We start from the raw sequence: 21,711 nt of genomic DNA, 5'->3' as shown, positions 1-21,711 counted from the left end.
CTATTTTCAATTAGTTGGGAAATATTCCTGTGGTAAAAATGAGGTTGACTATACGGCAGATAGCTTCAGCTACGATATATTTGATTTAATATGTATTGACTGTACGTTGTCTAGGCCAGCGCCTGTATTTTTTAAATTGCTAATGATAGTTAACGCTTCAGCTGTACAAGGCTGTAGGAAGCAAGATTGTCACTGCCTTTCTAGCTGTGGCACAGTGGGACTCAAGTTGATTTCTGAGGAGGAAAAAAAACTTGCAGAACACATTGCTCATTTCTTCGAGGTTTTGTAAGACCCTGTTCTTGATAGTGATAGCCTTGACATTAGTTGTCTTGCTGTCTCGATTTAGGAACTTATTAATGACATTCCATTTTTGTTTAACGTTTGTGCATTCGTCAATTTTGTGCTCAAAATAGCAGTTCTTTTTTTGCTTGCTTAAGAGCACTGTCTAACTGCACAGTAATGTCTCGTAACATGCTTTAAGTCATATGTTAAACGCTCGCCTTTTTGTTTTTCGATACAGATTATCTTTCTTGCGCCGTGAATCAAAGATACTTTTAGATACCCATGGGCAACGTGGTGCATCATATTTCTTGATAGAAAATTCACCTTTCATGCAAGCTTTAACCGCATTTGTAATTGTAAAGGAAAATTTGCATAGTGCTAGTTCCAGATCAGAAAAAGATGGAATGTTAGAAAAGTCGATGCGCTCTATTTTCTCATCGTAATCGGACAGATTGAATTTCGCCCTGTGTAATGTTCTTTTGGAAAAAATGTTAGGTAAATCAAAATAAAGAAAACTGGGTAAAGATCAGTAACATCTGCTTGTAGAATTCCTGTATGTGGGCATATATCAAGATAGGAGGGTATGTTATCTATTAAGGATTTAGAACTTCGCGTTGAACATTGAGTTGGCGCATTAATCAGTGCTTCAAAGCCGAAACACACAAAGCAGCCGGTGAAGTCAACATAACCAATATAATTATTGTCTAATAAGTTAATGTTAAGATCACCTAGAATGAGCGCATTCTTGTTTTTTCGTGAAATTTTTTCTAACGTTGCTGACAATCTTGCACAAAATTCTTTAATTGATAAAGAATGAGCACGGTAAACCGTGCCAATTATAGTTTTTTTTCCCAGTAATGTGAGGAAAGAAGTTTTCTGTTTCAAGCCATATGGATTCACATTTTGGAACATTGATACCTAGATCGACATGTCTTTTGTAACATAAAGATAATGATATGGACATAGCCACACCACCATGTGGGCTATCAGCACGGTGACAGTATTCTGGCACGTATTGTGGAAAAGAATAAAATGTTTCCTCCCCAACCGAAAGCCAAGTTTTGGTTATGCAAATGAGTTTAACATGAGGATCAGTGCTAAATAGTAATAGATTGAAATAATCAAAATGCTTTCTTAAGCTGTGGTATTATTAACATAAATAACAGAAGGGAGTTCACGTGAACCTATTTGATGAGGTAAGTCTTGTGGAGCAATATAATCCATGATGCAATTGTTCACTTGTCATGAAAGATGTGCAAGTCACCCTCGCAAACAATACGAAAGTCCCTGCCATCCGCATTTTTCCTAGCTTTAAATACGCAGTTTTCTGTCCACAGGTAAAGCCATCCTTTCTGCTTTATTTTGCTCTAGTGCCATAGCAAATAGTTTCTTGTTTAATGGCGTCAAGTGTTTGTTGACATATATTGCAGTGTCAGTGCTGCCAGAGAAGCCAAGCTTCCCTGTTGTCAAACATGCCTTTCGTGCTTTTCGGAGAAAGTCTGTTCACTTAGCACGAGTGCAAAAGCAGGCGACAAGGTTTCTCTTTCCAGCATCTCGCATAGGAACATGGTTAACAATATCCATGTTCTCCACTTTCACAGAAATACCAATACTGTCATCAACTTCTTTAATTATTTGGAACCAGTCTTCGCCTTGAGTTTGAGGCATGCCTCTTATCTCAAGGTTGTTCAGACGGGAATACTGGTCCAATTCTCATACTTGATTAGAAAGTAGCTAATTTTTTTTCTTTGATTCTTTGTTTTCGGTGACAAGGGTGGCATGAGCTGACTTGAGGCCATCGAAAGAATTCCTGATGACTGACATGCTCTTTTTGAGGCTGTCAAGCTCTTGCTGTAGCGCTTTAAATTCTGCTTTATTTTCTTTCGCCAGTTCTTTTCTCGAATTAGGGATAGCCATCAGCAGCTCTTTTGTTTTCGATTCAAAAGTACCTCTAAAGGTTTCTAGTTCTTTTGCAAGTGAAGCAACCAATGGACCCATACTGCACAGGCGATCGTCACACAGTGATGAGTTGGAAGTATACAAAGAGCCAAACAGTACCTGCAGACAAGAGGAGTATTACCTAGATTGCTGCCAGGTGCAGCCTGCTGTCTCAGATCGCCCGTGCAGTAATGGTGCGAAGACTTGTGCATCGGTGGTTTATGTGGACAGGTCCGTTGTCAGTTGTCGCTACAACTGGTCATCAGGGCGCAGGTGTTCATGACGACATACTTCATGCTTGTGTCACACTCGCATAACATTCGTTACGTGTCATCCATGTGTGGAGCGAGAAACCAGTCAATTTCCAACGATGTGGCCTGCAGACAGGAGCAGTATTAGGTCGCTGCTAGATCCAGCCCTCTATCTCACATCGCCCGTGCAGCAATCATCAGTAAGAAAACATACAAATATAAAAAAATACCGGGTTCTTTCCTGTCGAGACATTGTTGCCAGCTTTATTGTGTGCCGACCTTTGATAGCACATTGGTAATCGCAAGGCATTGTCAACAGTGTGAGTGTGCATTAACTGATATAAGGGCACATACGTTAGGTGGGCATTGGTAATGCTGTCTAAAGATGAAGTTGCATTCATTCATGGCTCATATTTTGTTCACATGATCTTACGGGGATTTTTTATTCAAAATTGTATTCATGCATTTTTCTGAATAAATTACTTTTCTTTTTATTGCAATTAGAATCGAAAAAAAATGTTAAGTTAGTAGACAGTACTTCACATGTTCTCACTGTCCTCGTTTCTTTGCAGGCTGATTATAATGGGTAACTTCTCACTTGTCTACTACAGTAAGCATTTGCCTGTTTCACCACCCTTATGTGCAGTTGCTTGCTGTCGGCACCACTACCTGCAAATGGCAGCGACAAGTGCTCATGTGTGTGTGGCCAACCAGTTTGGGGTACAAGGTTGGGCGGGTGGTGTTGGTAGTGCTGCAATGCAGGCTTGTTGGTATGGCATCTTAGAGTACTATTGTAGCATATATGGACAAAGACGAAAGACACATTAAAGACAGAGGTGGAGTCTGTGTCTTTCATCCTGTGCCTTCTTCCATCCTTGTCTCTATGCGCTACGATAGTACTCCAAGGTGTTGGTAGGATTCCTCACATCTAGTAGCGCTTGGGGCTTTGCATGCTTACACACTCCTTTCTTTCCTTTGGATTTTTCCATGTGCCCTTTCTGTGTGGCCATCAGCTATCATTCCACGTATGAAAAACTGTCATTTGTCAGATAATTTGTCATATGCAGGTTGTTGTAGAACAGCCTGTTAGTCGTCAAACAAACTGCCATAATATCCTGTCATCATTCTTGTATGGATGGAAAATAAGTTTCTCTTCACAGAGCTGGTCTGGTGACCTTCCCCTTGTGATTATTATGTGGGGGTGGTGAGATGACAGATCACTTCTTATTATGTTGTTGTTTTTCATTATTAAAGAGCCCCTCACCAGGTCTGGCCATTTTGAGCTGACAAGCGCAGAGCATACATTGCATGATAACGATTGTGTCTACAGAGTATTACATCGCTACGCGCCGTGGAAAGATCTGAAATTTCTAACTGAACACTGTTTTTCCTTCTCCTCGCGGCTGCCGCGCTCCAAGCCAGATGGTGACGTAGTCATGCCCCTGCTCCTACGTAGTCGTGTCCGTAGTGCGACACCACTCGTGGTGACATGTGACTTCAAAAATTATTCGAGACAACATCTATTTGTTGCTTGAACTGACAAATTGAAGTTTCAAGAAATAATAAAACACACAAATGTCTGCGTGTTTTTTGTTTTAGTTCGCACCGAAGCAAGAGGGATGTACTACCGCTTTGTCTGCTTGTTCCCACGGTCGTGCGCAGGTACCGAAACTATGACATTTTCTACCGTGTTCCAGCGCGTGATCATGCTCTGCGATCCGCTTGTTCTGCCTCAGTATTCATGTAGCACTGAATTATACCGCTAGTTATGTTTCCTTGTGCACAGAGCGCAAAATTGTGCGCTGCGCGAACGAGACAACAGCTTGCGTGCGACGCCGTCGGCAGAAGTGCGTATAGCTCCGAAAAAAAAAAGCAGGGAGAAAAAAAATTAAGGTGGGGCCTGTGACGTATGCGTCACGCGATCCTCAAGGTCCGGTATGGGAGAACACAGGGAAGGAATTTTGCTTGCGTAGGCTAGACGGGGCGAGTGGATAGAGAGCGTACTTGCTTGGCAGCGGATCCCGCCTGCTGAAATTATGGGTTCGCGGCAGCGATATATTTCTATTTCTATTAATGAGCCGATTTGAAAAATTTTTGCGGCAGAATGCTCCCTAGAGGACACGTATCAACTTCCAGCGTATAACGAACATTTTTTATGGGGCCTGGTGAGGGGCCCTTTAAGGACAAATATTATTCTGTATATTTTGGGAGTGTTCTCTATAGGAAATAATCATACAAATATACACACCCATTGGGAAATTCGTTTGATTCGGGATGATTTCCTTGCTTAATTCTTTAAATGATATTTTAGTTATCAACATTTCTCTTTTTACTTTTTAATATTTCACTAGTTACCTTTCTAACTCGTCTGATTCACTTGACCCATGTCCCATAGTTTAGGAGCGGACGTGAGCTGCAGCATTGCATTCTCATTGTAGCAGGAGACCGGAAACGAGTACAAGCATTCTCTTTCTATTAATCATTGCCAAACTTTAACGTTGGGCCGATGCACAAGTCTTGCAGTCATCCGCAATCTCGAAGCAGATATGGACCCATGTCTGCTGTGAAGGGCATTGGGCCAATACACACCTCCCCGAGACTTCTGCACGCCAGTCTGCCTCCACATTTTCCTTTCAGTAAATTAGGCCACGCGACCAGCATGAGACCGCCATTTTCAGGCATACTCGTCAGTCATCACCATTAGAGCTATTGAACATCTCTCGTTTGATGTGCTGCACCTCTTGAATTGCCTTTTTCTAGTTCATTGCTTAGTTTCGTCAGCTAATTATAAAATAATATGCCTCTTTGATTCAATGAGATTGCGCCACACGATACCTTTGCAGGCATGAAGGAAGGAAAAGAAAGTTGCTATTTCACACAAAAGCCGAAGCATCGACTGCAATAGCAAATTAGCAGACAGCTATACGAAGTAAGGATAGTAACTTTATCGGCCGTATTAACATGGAAACACTCGCTTGCTAACTGAATTAACAAGCATGGTGTCAGCGCGCACAAGCAAACATGAACACATCACACTCGCTGTCAGAAAGCTGGTGTATATGTGAGCAAGCGTGGCAGCGAGCTAAGTGACGCTCATGCGGTCTATCGCTTCAAGAGCGGCGAAAGCACAGCGCGCACAAAAGTATATGAGCCGTTTGCAGACACCTTTCAAGATACGGCCATACTTTACGATACGGCGAGCGCGACCTTGCGCACTTGTTGGCGAAGTCGAAGCACCCTCGCCCCCTCCCTGCCCCTTTTTTCGCGAGCTGCCTACCAGCTTTCCTACATATATGTGCATGAGATTGAGCCGCGATCGTCAGTTGCCCTTGCGCCCGGTCATGCCCGGTCGCGAAATGCGCAGTTGCTGCTGGTAAAGCCCCTTAAACTACGAAGTTTAAGGGGCTTTAGCTGCCGGAGCACAACGCCGCCCTCTTCCTCCCTCCTATCTCCCAATGGCCTTCCGCGCGACGCAACACGTGCGGCGACGATGTTATCGCCCTTGGACTTTATATGGAATATCACGGCGACGCCAACGGCAAAAATGAGCTTGAAGTGTCCATATAATTGCTGTCGCGCAATAAAAGTTAGGAGAGAGCTTTACGTAACGCAGTCAGCCTTGGCAAGCGAGCCCTCCATGAAGCCCATACATTTGCTCAGTGGTGGCCCAATACGTGACCTGAGTGACGTGACAACACGAGTCGGTTTTGGCACTTGGTAGAGCAGTAAACGAGGGATCCAAACGCTACTAGAAATCTTTGTTTTGCACTTCCGCTCGTTAACTTGTTCTTGGCAAGGTGTTTCCTGCGCATCTTTCATGCTCGAGTCCATTTGATGTGGTTCTTTGTTTGCCAAGAAAAGGTGTGTCACACAGGCGTACCTGTGAGACATACGTTATTTCAATTCTCTTAAGCGGATTTACGCGTCTTTATGGCGAATGGTGGGCATCATTCACATTTGTACTAGTAAATGTACCCTACCCCTCATTTGCATAGAAAAGTTGCATTCGGTTGCCCAGTGCTACAGTGGCTAGAATTCTAGCCACTGCACCAGTGCCTAGGCAGAGTCATCATGGAGTCATATTGGGCATATATTCAAAGAGTAAAACTCGCGCCCATCTTACTCGCGCCTGCGCAGAAATGTTGGGCGATCCCTGAAAAGACCGTCTCGTCGTAGCGCCACTGAACAGCACATCGCTGCATTTGTAAAAAAAAATTATTTAACAACAATTTCGTATTTGTGTAGTACTAAAATAAAATTTATATATAAAAATAAGGTATTGAACAATGATATTGTATTTTTTTTATTAACAACATATTATTTGCGCCCTCTTCAAGAAAGTGTTGACATTAGGAAATTGGAATAATGTGCTGTCCTCGTCCGTCTGTAGTCCGCGGTGGTTAGCAGTCACGGCGGTCGCAGCAGTGTTGTTCCGCTTTTAGGCAATATATCTCTGCCAAGTTTTTCTCAGAAAAAGGTGAGCTACCGGCTGATATAAATTATAACAAAATTAGTCGGTTTACTTCAGCGGTTGATTCTAATTACGATACCGTACAATAGTTTTCCATGGTGTCTTTTACCGAGACCTGAGCATACCATCTCGATTTTAAGAATATCTACAGATTGCATTTTAATATACTTGCTGCCACTGCTACTCGACGTTCATAAGGATTCGTATTAGCTCACGATAGTTGCATTTGGTTGACTGTATTGCTGCGATTAACGAATGCGTACTTACGATTTTTTGTGAAAGTTCGTAGGTCTGTCAGAATTGGAGGCGAATAAGCAGTTGGTTTTGACTTTGTTCCTTTGCGATTTGGTCTAGGTAAGCTGTCTGAGACAATGAGTTCTTCGGAGGAAGTATCATGGATATCGTGGTTCTGCGGACTACGAGGGAACGAGTTTTTTTGCGAGGTAAGCTTACGACCGGCTGTCTTGTTGCTCCTGTCGGCAGGCCGCCTGTACGGTTCTTCGGGAGTTTTCGGACACGCTTACGACCTTTTTAACATTCCAACTTTTAAAATTGTTTGAAGATCGTGAGCCTTCGATTTCCTGACATGTTAGACTGGCGAATCAGCAGCAGATTTATCGTAACAGGCTCGAACGAGTCTACAGTCGTTTAATCCAAATGGGCAGTATTCTCATGATTACAGAAAGGCTGTCAATGTTTTAATTTATAAAACGTATACAGGGGGATCATATTTAAGTTCTATGGAATTTTAGAAATTGCCTTTTACAGATAACAGAATTCTAGTCCTTGAGCTGAATTAGAGGCGAACATTACTTGCAAGAGAAATTGAAACATATTTTCAAATAGTTAAAAAAAATTTACTTTATTTTACACATTGCAATTTACGAATTGTAGCCGGTGAGCTTGCAAGGCGTATTCTCTTGGACTGAGTTTCCAGAATAGCACCAGTTCGTAGATATGCATAATCAAACTCTCCTTAAAAATCAAATCAATTTTATTCTCCAGTTTACATGCTGGATGGTCATTTTGGGTTAAAAGCCACAAACATAGCGTGAGGTGACCCAAAAGACCAGGCAAGGCAGTAGTACTGAAAACAGTATGTGTGAATGTACAGTAATTTACGTATATCGCTGGAATTCTTCATGAACAGAATGGCTGTGGACGGAAAGACTGCAGCATTATTTTCATCACTGAGTTACTCCCATTTGAAGAAGTTCTAACAGAATGAATTATATACAACACTACTGTAGCAATACTAGCTATACAAAACAATCTAACACCAGCTATACAATGCAGCATGAGGCTGAAAATTAGAAGATTAACATTTGCTAAGAAAACGAAGCAGGTTGTACAGTATACACTCATAACGATAAAGAAAGGAATACTAATAATCACATTAGATACATTACAAGTGAACAAAGTAAAAGCAGAGTTCTTTCTTACTGAAATTCTTGATATATTTGTATTTGTTCAAAGTGAATGGTTGGTTTTGTATTAATGACAGATGTTTGTAGAGTGTTCTTAAGTATGGAATTGACCACATCTCAGGATTTCTTGTGTTTGCATTAATACGATGATGCTCCAAGGAGGGTAATTGCTTTATGTTCCTAGCAAATTCTGAAGACTATTGTGCAGTATGTAATAAATGAAAAGTGTATAGGTTATCAATTCGAATAACATTGTACTCGGGGAATGCTTCTGTGGGCTTTAAAAATGTCTATTTCCAACATAGTGAATTATCTTTTGTGATATACAACTGTATGTACGTTAGTTGCGGTGGTTGTAGACTATACTAAAGCGCAATAATATAAGTGTGGGTTAATTTATCAATTGTAAATCAGCACTTTGCCTCATATAGCAACTACATTACGACATGTGATACAACCCCTGTCATGGAAGAAAGCTTTTTACCGAGATAATTTATGTATATCCCAAGACAGGTGCCGAGAATTTTATGACTGCCAACTATTTCTATTTTCTGACCTTCAAATGGGATGGTATTATTTAACTGGAGTAACTTATTCTTGGAGTGAAAATGAGTGTCTTAGTTTTAATCACATTAATTTTAATTTGATTTAGCTAGGATCAGGTAGATTATCTTTCTAGCAGTTGATTACATTCTACTGTTAAGCTGTGCACATCATTTCCATATATATCATGACAGTGCTGTAATCAGCATATATAATGAATTGAGCTTTAGTATCAATTTTTACAATATCATTGATTTAGACATCAAATAAAAGTGGTCTTAGTATGCTTCCTTGTGGTACGCCAAATCTGTTAATTAGGGAAGACTTGTGACCGTTCACATACACGCTCCAGAATATGTAATTTAGATAAGATTTAAACAGAGATAAACAGCTACCACATATTCCGTAAGCACTCCAGTTTATCTAATAAGATGTTGTGGCTGAGGCAGTCAGATGCCTTACTGAAGTCTTTAAATAACACAAGTGTGTAGATATTACATTCTGTTTTTTTATTATGTTCTCCTTTATTGACAGTAGGGCTGTTTTTGTTGATCTATGTTTCCTATATACTTGTTGTGTGTTGGTTATAACACCAAGTTTATCAAAGAAAGTGGCGATACGACAGTAATTTTTTCGAGGCCCTTTGAAAACACAGGCAATGCCGAAATTGGCTTATAGTTGTTTGGGTCATTAGGACTACCACCCTTCAAAATTGCTGAAACTCTAGCTTACTTCATTGCTTGGGTTAACATGCCCGATTGAAGCGTTAAATTGAACATGTGAGCAAGAGCAGCGGACATAATAGTTATGTTGTGCTTAATGTGTCCTAATTGTAGGTTATTGATGTCTAAGGCTTTACTGTTTTTTAAGGAATTAAATGTGGTACACACTTCATAATCATCAGTAGGCTGAAAGTAAATGCTATCGGTAAAAATACTAGCATTTGTTGTTCCCAATGTTTCTGCACGGAGGCGGTAGGCAGAAGGAATGGCAGCTTTAGTGAAGTGTTGATTAAAGTGATTTGGAAGGGCCTTACCCCTGAGTTCAGTACCATCATGAAGCGCACTGTTTGGAATGCTTGTTTTGGTTCGACGGCCAAGAATATCATCCATTATTTTCCATGTCTTGTTAGGGCGTTGCTGCGAGGCAGCTAAGAAAAACTACTCATAATAAGCCCGCTTTGTAAGCCTAAGTTCCGGATTTAATTGGTTTAAAAAAATATGTTCTTTTAAATGCAATGCAATGTAGAATTTGACTGTACTCACTTAAACAAAATTACACCTTTTGGGTCGTATCTTGCCACACAACGATAATCGTCATCTGTGTTGTCCACATGTCCTTTCTTTAACACTGCAAGCCCGGTACTTCCAAGTCACGAACCACATGCGTGTTATCAGCATGACAGAGCTTTCTCGGCAGGAAAGTAGCGAGCGCAGCGTTTTCAAGAAAGGAAACGCAAGCAAGGCAGATGACAATTGCTGTTGTGTGGCAAATGTACACCCCAAAGGGTGTACATTTGTCTTAAGAGTGTAAAAATGAATGATACATGGAATTTTAATGTCTGGTCATTTTCAAGTGTGCTTTCATTATCCACAGCTTTCTTGCCTTTTTCGGCGGTTTTGTTTGTTTAATGGGAAAATGTTTTTTATATATCTTAAAAAATACGTTTAATGAATCGTAAGCCTCATTGACATCTGCTGTTTCCAAGACAGAAGATTCATTATTTTGCCCTTAAGGGCGATCTGCCTGCTCTCGATAATATACTGAACAGTAAATGTTTTCATATTATCGTTTCTAATGCCTTTTTCATCTTTATACAGTGCATAAACAGTGATCGCTCCGGTCGGAAACATTAGTACCAGTGGTGTAAATATTAGTTTCGACGTTTATTACTATAAGGTCGAGGCATGGCAATGTGAAACATTTAATGTGAGTTGGTGTGGTAATGAAATTTTTGAAACCAGATGGCAACAATGTATCAAATTCCTTGGAGGCATTGCTGTCTTCCAGTATATTGATATTGAAATCTCCACTGCATATCGAGTGAAAGTTATTCTTGCAGAGGAAGAAACATTTGTAAAATTCTATAACATGCCTGCAGTTTCCATCTAGTGGGCGACAGACAATAGCAAATACTTTATTATTGTTTAGTATTGTTAGTAGTTCATAGTATTCTGTTGACACGCAGTACTCATGTACCAAAGCACATTTCGTCTGTTTAGTAGCAAAAAGCACAACACCAAAGTATCATGCACTGTTGTTCCACTTACTTTTTTAACAAAACATTATTTTCTGCATTGAAGCACGAAAGTAACTGGACCACCCATGTATTTTGTCCCAGGCCTTGGGAAATAATATCTTGAAACTGGTGTCCTCCTGGAAGTCCATTTCAAGTGAATACGTCTTGCAAACTCACAGGCTACAGTTAATAAATTGCAACATGTGTCGTAAAGTAAATAGTTAAAAAGCTAATGAGTTGAATATGTTTCAATTTCTCGTGCTAGTAATGTCTGCCTCTTTGAATGATACAGCTCAAGGATAAGAATTACGCTGTCTACTATTGGTGATTTCAAAAATTCTGTAATACTTAGAAATGGTCACCTCGTATAATATACCCATGGCAGTCTGTTGTATAGCAGATTATTGCGAGTTGAATTCCTGGTCGTGGTGGCCGGATTTTGATGGGACAGAACACAGAAACACCAGTTGTATTTGCATTTGGGTGCATGTTTCAGATTGACAAAATTCACCTGGAACGTGCCATTACATTGTGTCCAGTGTATTTGAGCAAAGAAACAGCGCTTTCGAATAGGACAAGAGGAGACAACAGACACTAGCACTGCCCTTGCTCCACTCAAAAGCACTGTTTCCTCACCCATGTATGTACCAACTGGTCCAAATGAGCACACTGTTGAGCCTAGTGTATCTTTTGGATGTGAAACCTCGTCATAACTTAAATAACTCGGTCTTGTTAGGTTCATATCGTGGCTGAAGGGGTAAGCGCATGAGAGCGCTGAACAACGGGACGGGACTGAGACAGATAAAGCGTTGCCCTTCAGCACTTTGTCTGTCTCAATCACGTCCCGTTGTTCAGTGCTGTTACTCATTTTCTTCAGACATGTACCAACTAGCCCAAGTTACCATGTTATTGTGTCTGAAAGGGGTTTTTGCTGAATGATTATTAATTTTTTTACCATCAACAGCAGTTCTAAGATAAGAAAAAAAGGCTGATCATGTTTTTACTTTTTTTGAGTAATGCTTTAGTTCAGGCAAGGCCATGATGTTCTGAAAGGGGAAAAAGATAGAGTAGTTACACCTGCGATTGAACCAACAATCATTTGTTGAGAAACTGAGCTTTCCTATCACTACACCATGGCCACTTTCCTCCAGGTTCATCGCTAGTTTTCCCACATCATAAGGAACATTCACTCCGGCAACTTCAGGAGGTCGCGCGATCATTTAAGACTGACAACCAGAAGGTGACTAAAGGCGACCCATGCTCACACTGGCAAGCGTGACCGGCCAGTAGCCATCTGCTCACAATTGCATCTCCACGTAAAATAAGTATCAGTGTATACAGACATCCTGCGCCTACACATCTGATTGGTTCAGCAGTTTTGCGACTGCAGTTGTGCAGCAGAAAAATGTAGCAGTGAGTGACTGGCACAAATTGGTCGCTTTTCTGACACCACGAACCCGAGCAGATAGGGGTCGGTTCCTCCCATGTCTAGCCATGCACAGCTTAGCCATGTTCGAGGACAGGGAATCCTGGAGGTTGAGGCAGTGCCAGGTGTGTGAACCTTTATGGCCCCTTGGAGGAGGCAACATACCTCTTTGAACTCCGCTTCACATAAACGGCACCCCCAGACTGACCCACCTGGGGGAAATTGGTAGTTTTCTTTTCCTCTCCTTCTCTCTGACCTTCGTCATTCGCTTTCTAACTCCTGTCTTCTGTTCACTTTGTTTAACTTCCAATTTTTCAGGCAGCAAGGGTTCACCTGGTGTAGTTTATCCAACATTGGGTCTCCTGTAAGTTATAGTGGCTACGTACAGCTGGTGTCTGCGTTTCCTTTGGGTCTTCTAGCATCCCTTTGTTGGGCTCGGTGGTGGGTAGCTGGCATAGCCGCCGAAATGAAGTAGATATTTATAGATTTATTGTCCTTTCCTTGTCTGCCTGATTGCCCTCTTACCAAAAGAGGGCACACGAATTAAATGTTGCAGTTTTTTGGCCCTTGCAAAGAAACGGTTCCATGATTTCACATTATTCATAGTGAGAACCCCGAAAAGACTAAAAATTATCTCACCTTTCACTGTTGCCAAATGTCTTAACCAATCTAGAAGGTGACGAAAAGGTCCAGTGGCGACCTCCTCCTTCGGGTTTGCGACCACCACTAGCATGGAAAACTCTCAAGCCTCATAGCATTTGTTTATGTATGAATCACAGTGACCCCACACTGATCAATGAACACATCCAAAGGATTAATTTCTGATGGGTACCTCTTGAACTTGGCCGAAGTAGAGCTTCTAGAGGGCTGGAAAGAACAAAATATGACACAAATACAACCAATAAAAAAATTAAATTATGGGGTTTTACGTGCCAAAACCACTTTCTGATTACGAGGCATGCCTTAGTGGAGGACTCTGGAAATTTCGACCACCTGGGGTTCTTTAACGTGCACCTAAATCTAAGCACACGGGTGTTTTCACATTTCGCCCCCATCGAAATGCGGCCGCCATGGCCGGGATTCGATCCCGCGATTTCGTGCTCAGCAGCCCAACACCATAGCCATTGAGCAACCACAGCGGGTAAGTACAACAAATAAAGATTAAACAAGACAACATTGAATTTCCGATGAAGCATCTAATCCTTACATTTGGCTTCAGTACTCTTCCAGAGACCCTCGAAACTGGATATACTAAAATCGGAGTAAGACTGCATGTTCCAAACCCACGTAGAGGTTTCAAATGCCAAAGGTTCGGCCATGGCTCGCAAAGCTGACGAGGCCGACTGACATGCGCAAAATGTGCTGACCATGAACACACATCTGACAACTGTAGTGGCGCGCTCCACTGTCCAAATTGCAATGGGGACCATGTAGTGTATTCTCGATCCTGCCCTATGGGGAAAAAAGAAAGACATCACACTAAAAGTAAACGAAAACATATTTTTCCTGGAAGCATGGAAGCGGGTTTAATTCCTTCATACCGCAGGGTATGCTTATACGGCATGCATGGGGGCAATGCTGCAGCAGACTCCAGCATCGGCCCAACCCACAAAGAGTGTGGCTGCGGCAGTGCCACTAGCCCCCCAGGCAACAGCAGTCAGTGCTGCTGGGCAGTCTCTGGGAGGGCCCATCGACCTCTGGGATGGTGCCCTCCAAGGCCCTGCTTTTCAAGGCAAGGCCTACCCCAAAAACACCCCGCTCGAGTGAGTGGAAGTCCAGCGGCTCCCAGTAGTCGATGGACACAACTCCAAGCTAGATGGTGCAGCCAGCACCTTGGGAGCGGTGCGATTCTCGCGACTGTTTCAAGAAAGACAAACCCCTGATTACAGGACCTGAAAAGGCTGCGTAAGCGAACACAGCATTAAAACACTAACAATACGGATACATAAGTATAACACTCAAACATGAGAGGTCTATCCACAACCTCAATGACATTAGAGAACTTCTACACAAATAGAAAGGTGTTGTGTGTTCGAGACACCTTAAATCTATGGACACAAACTTTCTCCGGCAATACGTCATTTTCCAGAGAGACTGACAAGACGCTTACGTGTTGTCCGGTAGTGTAGCTATAATAAATAGTCAACAGAGGCGCTGCCTGTCAGCAACTCCAACTCCAAACCCCCCTTGAGGCAGTTGCTATCGAAGCAGTGCTATTCGATAATCTGGTCACCATCGCATCTATATACATCCCCCTTGAATTATCAACTCTCTAGAGCAACATTTTAAAGTTTTATTGATGAGCTTCATCAACCTTATACTATAGTTGTTGGAGATCTAAATGTGCATAGTACACTGTGGGGCGACTGTCACTGTGATGCGAGAGGAGACGCTAATAGAAAACTTCCTATTCGCCTCAAGTGCCTGCTTGCTTAACAAGAAAGAACCAACATTCTACAGCCCTACATATGAAACTTTTATGAAACTACATATGAAACTATAGCGTCCAGTTCAATTGTGCCGTATCTGGAGTAGGACGTGATTAATAATCCTCATGGAAGTGACCATTTCCCCATAGTTTTAAACCTTGCAAAACAGGCTGAGTGTTCTATGCAGATTCCTCGATGGAAAGTCGATTCAGCTGACTGGAATAGGTTTTTTCGAACTAACGCATTTGCCCTGGGATCATGTCTGTGCACTTAGTACACTCTTAAACAAATGTACACCCTTTGGGGTGTATATTTGCCACACAACAGTAATTGTCATCTGTCTTACTTGCATTTCCTTTCTTGAAAGTGCTGAGCTTGCTACTTACTTGTCAAGAATGCTCTGTCATGCTGATAATGTGCATGCCATTCGTGACTTGGAAGTACCGGGCTCGCAGCGTTAAAGAAAGGAAATGCAGACAAGATAGATGACGTTTATTGTTATGTGGCAAGATACAACTTAAAGTGTGTAAACTTTTCTTAGAGTGTAATAGTCATCTGTCTTTCTTGCGTTTCCTTTCTAAACAATTAACAATATAATAAACCCTTTACAGTACGATGTCAGAGAAGGTAGATTCACAACAGATCAGCTTCTCCGCATCGAGGCTAATATCCGTGATGCCTTTGTGCATAAACAGTTTTCCTTATCAGTATTTTTTATATATGGAGAAGGCATAAGACACAACTTGGCATTTTGTAATTCTCAGTGATCTGGCTGGAATGGGAGCTCGTGGCAATTTACTAAATGTGATTGAGTTACCTGTCATACCACACATTCCGTGTACAGTTGGCAACATCCTGTCTCGTCCATTTACACCGGAGGCTGGTGTACCACAAGGTGGTGTGCTGAGCTGTGCTCTATTTGAGCTAAAATTGAACTGGCTCCATACTGTTATATCACATACAATGTTTTATTCTGTATAGTATGTGGATGACAGCTAAATAGATATTTATATGCCATTGGGATGTGCTCAGCTATCATGAGTACATCCCTCTTCACCCAGCATTCTTTCTGAGCCATGAGCCTCGTTTTGATTTTAGAACAGTCTTAAAGTTTCTAGCAGAAGTAAACACCATACAAATAGTCTGGCCAAGTTATCGCCTTGCAGGCTGCAGCTGCAGTGCAAAAGTTTTCACATCATATGCCTCTCAGCCCTTGACTTCAAGGACCCTCTTGAATCACTTGTGCTATTGCATATGTTTTATTATATCGTCTCTTCGTAACGGAACTTTTATGCTGATAGCTAACACCACTAGTCGTCGTCATTATTTTAATACTCATATATTTTATGCAATTTACAGCAACTTGTTTTGAGGCCTTTATACATGCATGTTACATCTACCATAGATACAATAAAAACTACACCTAGCAACTGGCTTATCAGCAGCACAACATCACGTCAAGACCTTGGGCACATCCCAGCACGTGTTGATATATACATGTCAAGAAGTCGAATAGCTATTGCCAATTTGTATGGGACACTGCACGCTCTTCTTTCTTGTAGGGCTCTTGCTGCCACAGTGCATGACTTCGCCACAATGACTCGCATTCTAACCCTGCCAAGGCAGAGAGAACTCTTGGCCATGATCACGTCTCTACATGTTCTTTCACAGTCTTTTTCGCAACAGCTGTGAACTCTTGGATACAAATTGCAGATCCGTCAGTTTCAGTGATGTATCATAGCTATACATTGCAGCAGGCAAAATACTCTGGTGCTATGTGATGTTTCAAGTGTCCCACCATGTGCTCTTGCTTCTTTCAATTGACTGAACTCTGTGAAGTAAGCTCTGGTGTGGAGCATCTACTTGTTTCACCTCACCAAAGGCTTGCACATCCTGCTGGTCAATAGATGGGGCCGCAGATGGCGCACATGTGCTACTGCATACAAACCGTGTGGTTGCTGCTGCAAGTTACGGGGCAGGTGCAACCAGAACCAACATTGGCAGTGGTGCCCACCTTAACAACACATGCAAAAACATTCACGTTGGGCAGATGCAATCCAATGTCTACAGTTCGTGCTTGCAGCATCACAGCTACACAAAGGAAACTGCACTTTGCATATTAACGTCATTGTTATTCAAGAGTTCTAGGTGGCATTGGAGTTCTCAAGTTTCCAGAAGTACTTTCAAGATTGGTGCGAGTCTCTAAGTGTATCAAGAAGTTGAGGTCTTATAACTGCTGAGTTAAAGGGACACTAAAGGCAAATATTAAGTCAAGCTAAAGTGATCGATTAGTGCTGAAGAACCTCTAAAGTGTCAAGATTATCGCGAGCAGAGCTTGAGTAATTGAGAAATTGAGGTAAATGCGGTAAAATTGAGTGTTCATTTAAGGGAATCAGTATTGCTGGAATCTTTCTTTTATTCTTCGCTTGCCAACATATTCTTGTTTTACTGCGAAGTTGTAGGCATGAGTATTTTACCATTTGTCTTCATTCCATAATAGTTCTAATTATTTGTGCTGTAGATATACTTTTATTATTGGATAATATTTACGAGCATGGAAGGCAATGGGGTAGTGCAATGTATCGATAGATGTAGTGGACAAATTCAGTGTATTGTAAGTGCTTGCTATTCCCACTTTTTAAATGATTTTGTAGTAGTTTGTTTTACAAGAGGAAAAATTGCATCAACCCTGTCCTCAACCCTTTCGATAAGAGTAGACTATTTTGCATATTCTAAGTTGGCTGGTACAAACTGCACGATGGTAAATCTGGTTTTTCCAGATTGACACCTCTTAAAGGGCCCCTCACCAGGCCCTCTTGGAAATTTTGGTTTTACACAAAGTGTTATAAAGAGCATCCCTTTATGTTATACCAGTAGGGGTTGATATGTCCACAGCCATGCAATGAGGAACATTGTTGGATGCCACTGCTTCACCATTCCATTCATTGCCACGACTACAGCAGCACTTGTAAACATGCTCTACATCATAATATGAATTGAAAAATGCGCAAATGGAAATGAAACATAAGTAAAGCATATTTAAACAAAAAGAAGGGTGTACTTACTGACAGCTAACTTGCGCACACCAATTTGGGATCATGCGGGGACGCCCCAACATAAGTACCAAAGTTCGCAGCAGAGTGTCATGCATGCAGTTATGTGGCTTTCTTCTGTGCTGATTTGGAAATATAGTGCCTCATGTGACTGCTAACATCCTCTTTGACTCTATTCATAAAAAGTACATTCTCTTCGTTTACTTCCTTCATAATCTTGTTACTCATTTTGGTCACTTGATTTTTGTCCTGAACTGCTGCTGTATAGACTAGCAATGTTTCGCTAATGCAGAAATTCTCATTTTAGTTCGTTTTGTGTGTGTATATGTTGTCACTTGCAGGTTGATGAAGATTACATTCAGGACAAGTTTAACTTGACTGGGCTCAGTGAGCAGGTTCCTCACTACAGGCAAGCACTGGACATGATTCTGGACCTTGAGCCAGGTATGTCATTGGACTTAGTGCTTGTGCTGTTCTCTTCCTGCAGGACATCCTATCCCAGGCTACACATAAACCATATTCGAGTACTCATTTGTTTTAGTTGAAGGAGCACTAAAACAGTAAGAAAATGTTCTCGATTTGTAGACAGTGCTGCCCTGAACGTGTGAGGCATTATTCCCCTGCATGCAGCATTGGAATCTTGCATAATAGATTGCTTGCTATGTACTGTGGCTTTCAAAATCCTTACTTTTTTCAACCTTATAGCGTAATGGCTTATAGATGCCAGTCATTGGACATGCACATTTCCTAATTCTAGGAAACTAGTAAGGGAAAACACTTAAGAGGAAACTTTTCAAAATTTTCTTGGAAACAAAAATGTGGAAATGGTTAACCCATCCTACCCTAACTGTCACTGCTTTTATGTCACCCTCTGGCCCCTTTGTCAGGTATCATCCCAGTGGAGAGGAACCGATGAGTTGATGGGAAACAAGGAAGATAAACATTCTCATTATATCTCCATTCATATTAGGTCCCTTAAAAATTTTTTAGCAGAATGTATTTCTTAAAAGGCATTACACTAATTCAAGCGAGTTGCTCAGTTTCGAGAAAAGGTGTTCCAGTGCTCCTTCAGTTGCTTGCCACGGCCTTTAAGTGTGAGCAACAGGCAACCCTATTCCTAAAAGCAGTGAAGAAGAAACTAGGAATAGGCAAGAATCAGATGTATACGTTAAGAGACAAAGCCGGCAATATCATTACTAATATGGATAAGATAGTTCAAGTGGCTGAGGAGTTCTATACAGATTCATACAGTACCAGTAGCACCCGCCGACGATAATGGAAGAGGGAATAGTCTAGAGGAATTTGACATCCCACATGTAACGCTGGAAGGAGTAAAGAAAGCCTTAAGGGGGGACGCGGGTCTTGAAACGGCAAAAAATCACAAAAAAGTCGATTTTCGGAAAAGTGCATTTTCGCTACGTTTATACATTCAAGAATCCCTCCGCGAAATCTAGAAGCTAAATTTAATCGGGAAATAATAAAAAATCGCGCTTAAAGGGGCCTGGGTGAACGCGAAATCAGCAAAATTTGGTCAAAAATGTTCAAACTTCGCGCCGTCACCATTTGCGAACGCGGTGGCCGATGGCCGCCATCTTGCGCTTGTTTTGAAGCTGTTTTCTTTGTGCGCATTTTGCACCAGTTCAAAATGGCGTCGGTGAAGGGAAACCGACGCTATCGCGTCATTTCTGGAGGATGCGTCCGTGCCGCCGATTGGCCAAAGCGCGCACACCCCCGCTCGCCTCGCTCCTATTGGTCCGGTGCTCGTCGGCGCGCGCTCGACCGCTCTCGCGTCTCGCTACGTTTGTTTATCTCTGGTTTCATCGCGCCGCTGTCTACGTTTGTTCAGCCGCTTGCTTCGCGACGTTTGATAAGATGCTCATTTCGCTGCCCGGATGGCTGGAAAAGATTGTCGTCTCAACGCTACTACGCGTCAAGCGGCTGTGCAATGCGCGACGGAAGGCGGCTAGGCCTGTCATACTCGCGGAGTTGCCGGTTGCTGGTCTGCCTGGACATTCTACCGGATCGAGTTCCGAGCTGCAAACTGGCGCGTCTAGCGTCAACACTTCGTCCGCCCACGCCACGCGTGTTGGCACAGATCGTGCAGGCACCGTTTCCTTCACGACTGAAGAAAGTAGCGAGCGCGCAGCGAGCGCCGGAAAACGTCCGGAGCGCCGGACCTTCGAAGTGCTAACTCCAGCAAGAAGCGAGAAGCCTCTTTGAGCGCAAGGAAGCTGGCCAAAAAGCGGCAAAAAGATAGGATGTATCCAGATTATGCCCCTAGTGAATTTCCTTGAGATTTTATTAGTATGTTCTCAATAAAGATGTTGCAGAACGTTTTTCCTTGATTTCTCAAAACAACAATTCCGACAGACTTCCAATTTTGGAGGTAAGATAGCTTCTGCCCTATTTCAGCTATCAACATAATTTTTTTTTTTTGCCAGAAAGATAAATGTATGCAGTAAGCAATATGCACCTTTTCAAAGCAGCACTCTTCTCAAAAAGTTTTTGAAATGGGTCACATGCTTGACATGTCAAGATGGCATTTTTTTCTCACAACTTTGATGAGCTCTAACTCTTGCTCAGATTAGCCTAGAACATTGAATAATACCTTATGGCACTCCCTGAACATCCTAGATAGTCTTTATACTCAAATTACTGTGTTAGGGTTTTCTGTTTAGAAGCTAATTTTCCTCCAAACAAAGGACTCAGCTTATACAATGCATTTGGAGTATATCAGAAACTACTTATCCTATGGCAAAATTAATTATATTTTTAGAATCTGCATATTAAAATACACAATGTGTGAAAATTTCGTTGAGATCTGTCCACAAATAAAAAAGTTGTATTTCAAGTGTAGCCTCCCCCTTAAGAGCTATGGGGGAAGGCAGCCGGGGAGGATCAGGTAACAGCACATTTGTTGAAGGATGGTGGACAGATTGTTCTAGAAAAACTGGCCACCCTGTATACGCAATGCCTCATGACCTTGAGCTTGCCGGAAACTTGAAAGAATGCCAACATAATCTGTAAAAAAGGGGATGCCAAGGACTCAAAAAATTAAAGACCGATCAGCTTACTGTCCGTTGCCTACAAAGTATTTACTGAGGTAATCGCAAATAGAATCAGGAACACCTTAGACTTCTGTCAAAGGACCAGGCAGGATTTTGTAAAGGCTACTCAACAATAGACCATATTCACACTATCAATCAGTTGATATAGAAATGTGTGGAATATAACCAACCCTTATATATAGCTTTCATTGATTACGAGAAAGCATTTGATTCAGTCAAAACCTCAGCAGTCATGCAGACGTTAAGAAATCAGGGTGTTGACGAGCCGTATGTAAAAATACTGAAAGATATCTATAGTGGCTCCACAGCCACCATAGTCCATAAAGGAAGCAACGAAATCCCAATAAAGAAGGGCGTCAGGCAGGGGGATACGATCTCTCCAATGCTATTCAGAGCCTGTTTACAGGAGGTATTCAGAGAGCTGGATTGGGAAGAATTGGAGATGAGAGTTAATGGAGAATACCTTAGTAACTCAGGGGACCAATTGCAAAGCATGCTCGCTGATCTTGAGAGGCAAAGCAGAAGGGTGGCTCTAAAAATTAATCTGCAGAAAACTAAAGTAATGTTTAACAGTCTCGGAAGAG

The 21,711-nt window shown here is 41.9% G+C and overlaps 1 protein-coding gene across 1 annotated transcript in view; it reads left to right on the top strand.

The window, feature by feature from the left end:
* Nucleotides 1-6,813: 6,813 nt before the first annotated feature.
* Nucleotides 6,814-21,711, top strand: part of CkIIbeta (casein kinase II subunit beta) — a 79,406-nt gene continuing 64,508 nt past the window's right edge. The window contains exons 1-3 of the mRNA XM_070522736.1: nucleotides 6,814-6,948; nucleotides 7,297-7,385; nucleotides 18,401-18,503. Of these exons, the coding sequence (XP_070378837.1) occupies nucleotides 7,314-7,385; nucleotides 18,401-18,503 (175 nt within the window). The 5' untranslated portion in view covers nucleotides 6,814-6,948; nucleotides 7,297-7,313. The remainder of the gene's footprint in view (nucleotides 6,949-7,296; nucleotides 7,386-18,400; nucleotides 18,504-21,711) is intronic.

The sequence above is a fragment of the Dermacentor albipictus genome, chromosome 1, assembly GCF_038994185.2.
Source record: "Dermacentor albipictus isolate Rhodes 1998 colony chromosome 1, USDA_Dalb.pri_finalv2, whole genome shotgun sequence".
Taxonomy (NCBI): Eukaryota; Metazoa; Arthropoda; class Arachnida; order Ixodida; family Ixodidae; genus Dermacentor; species Dermacentor albipictus.
The sequence above is the reverse complement of the archived record's forward strand: the minus strand, read 5'-3'. Positions and strand labels throughout refer to the sequence as shown.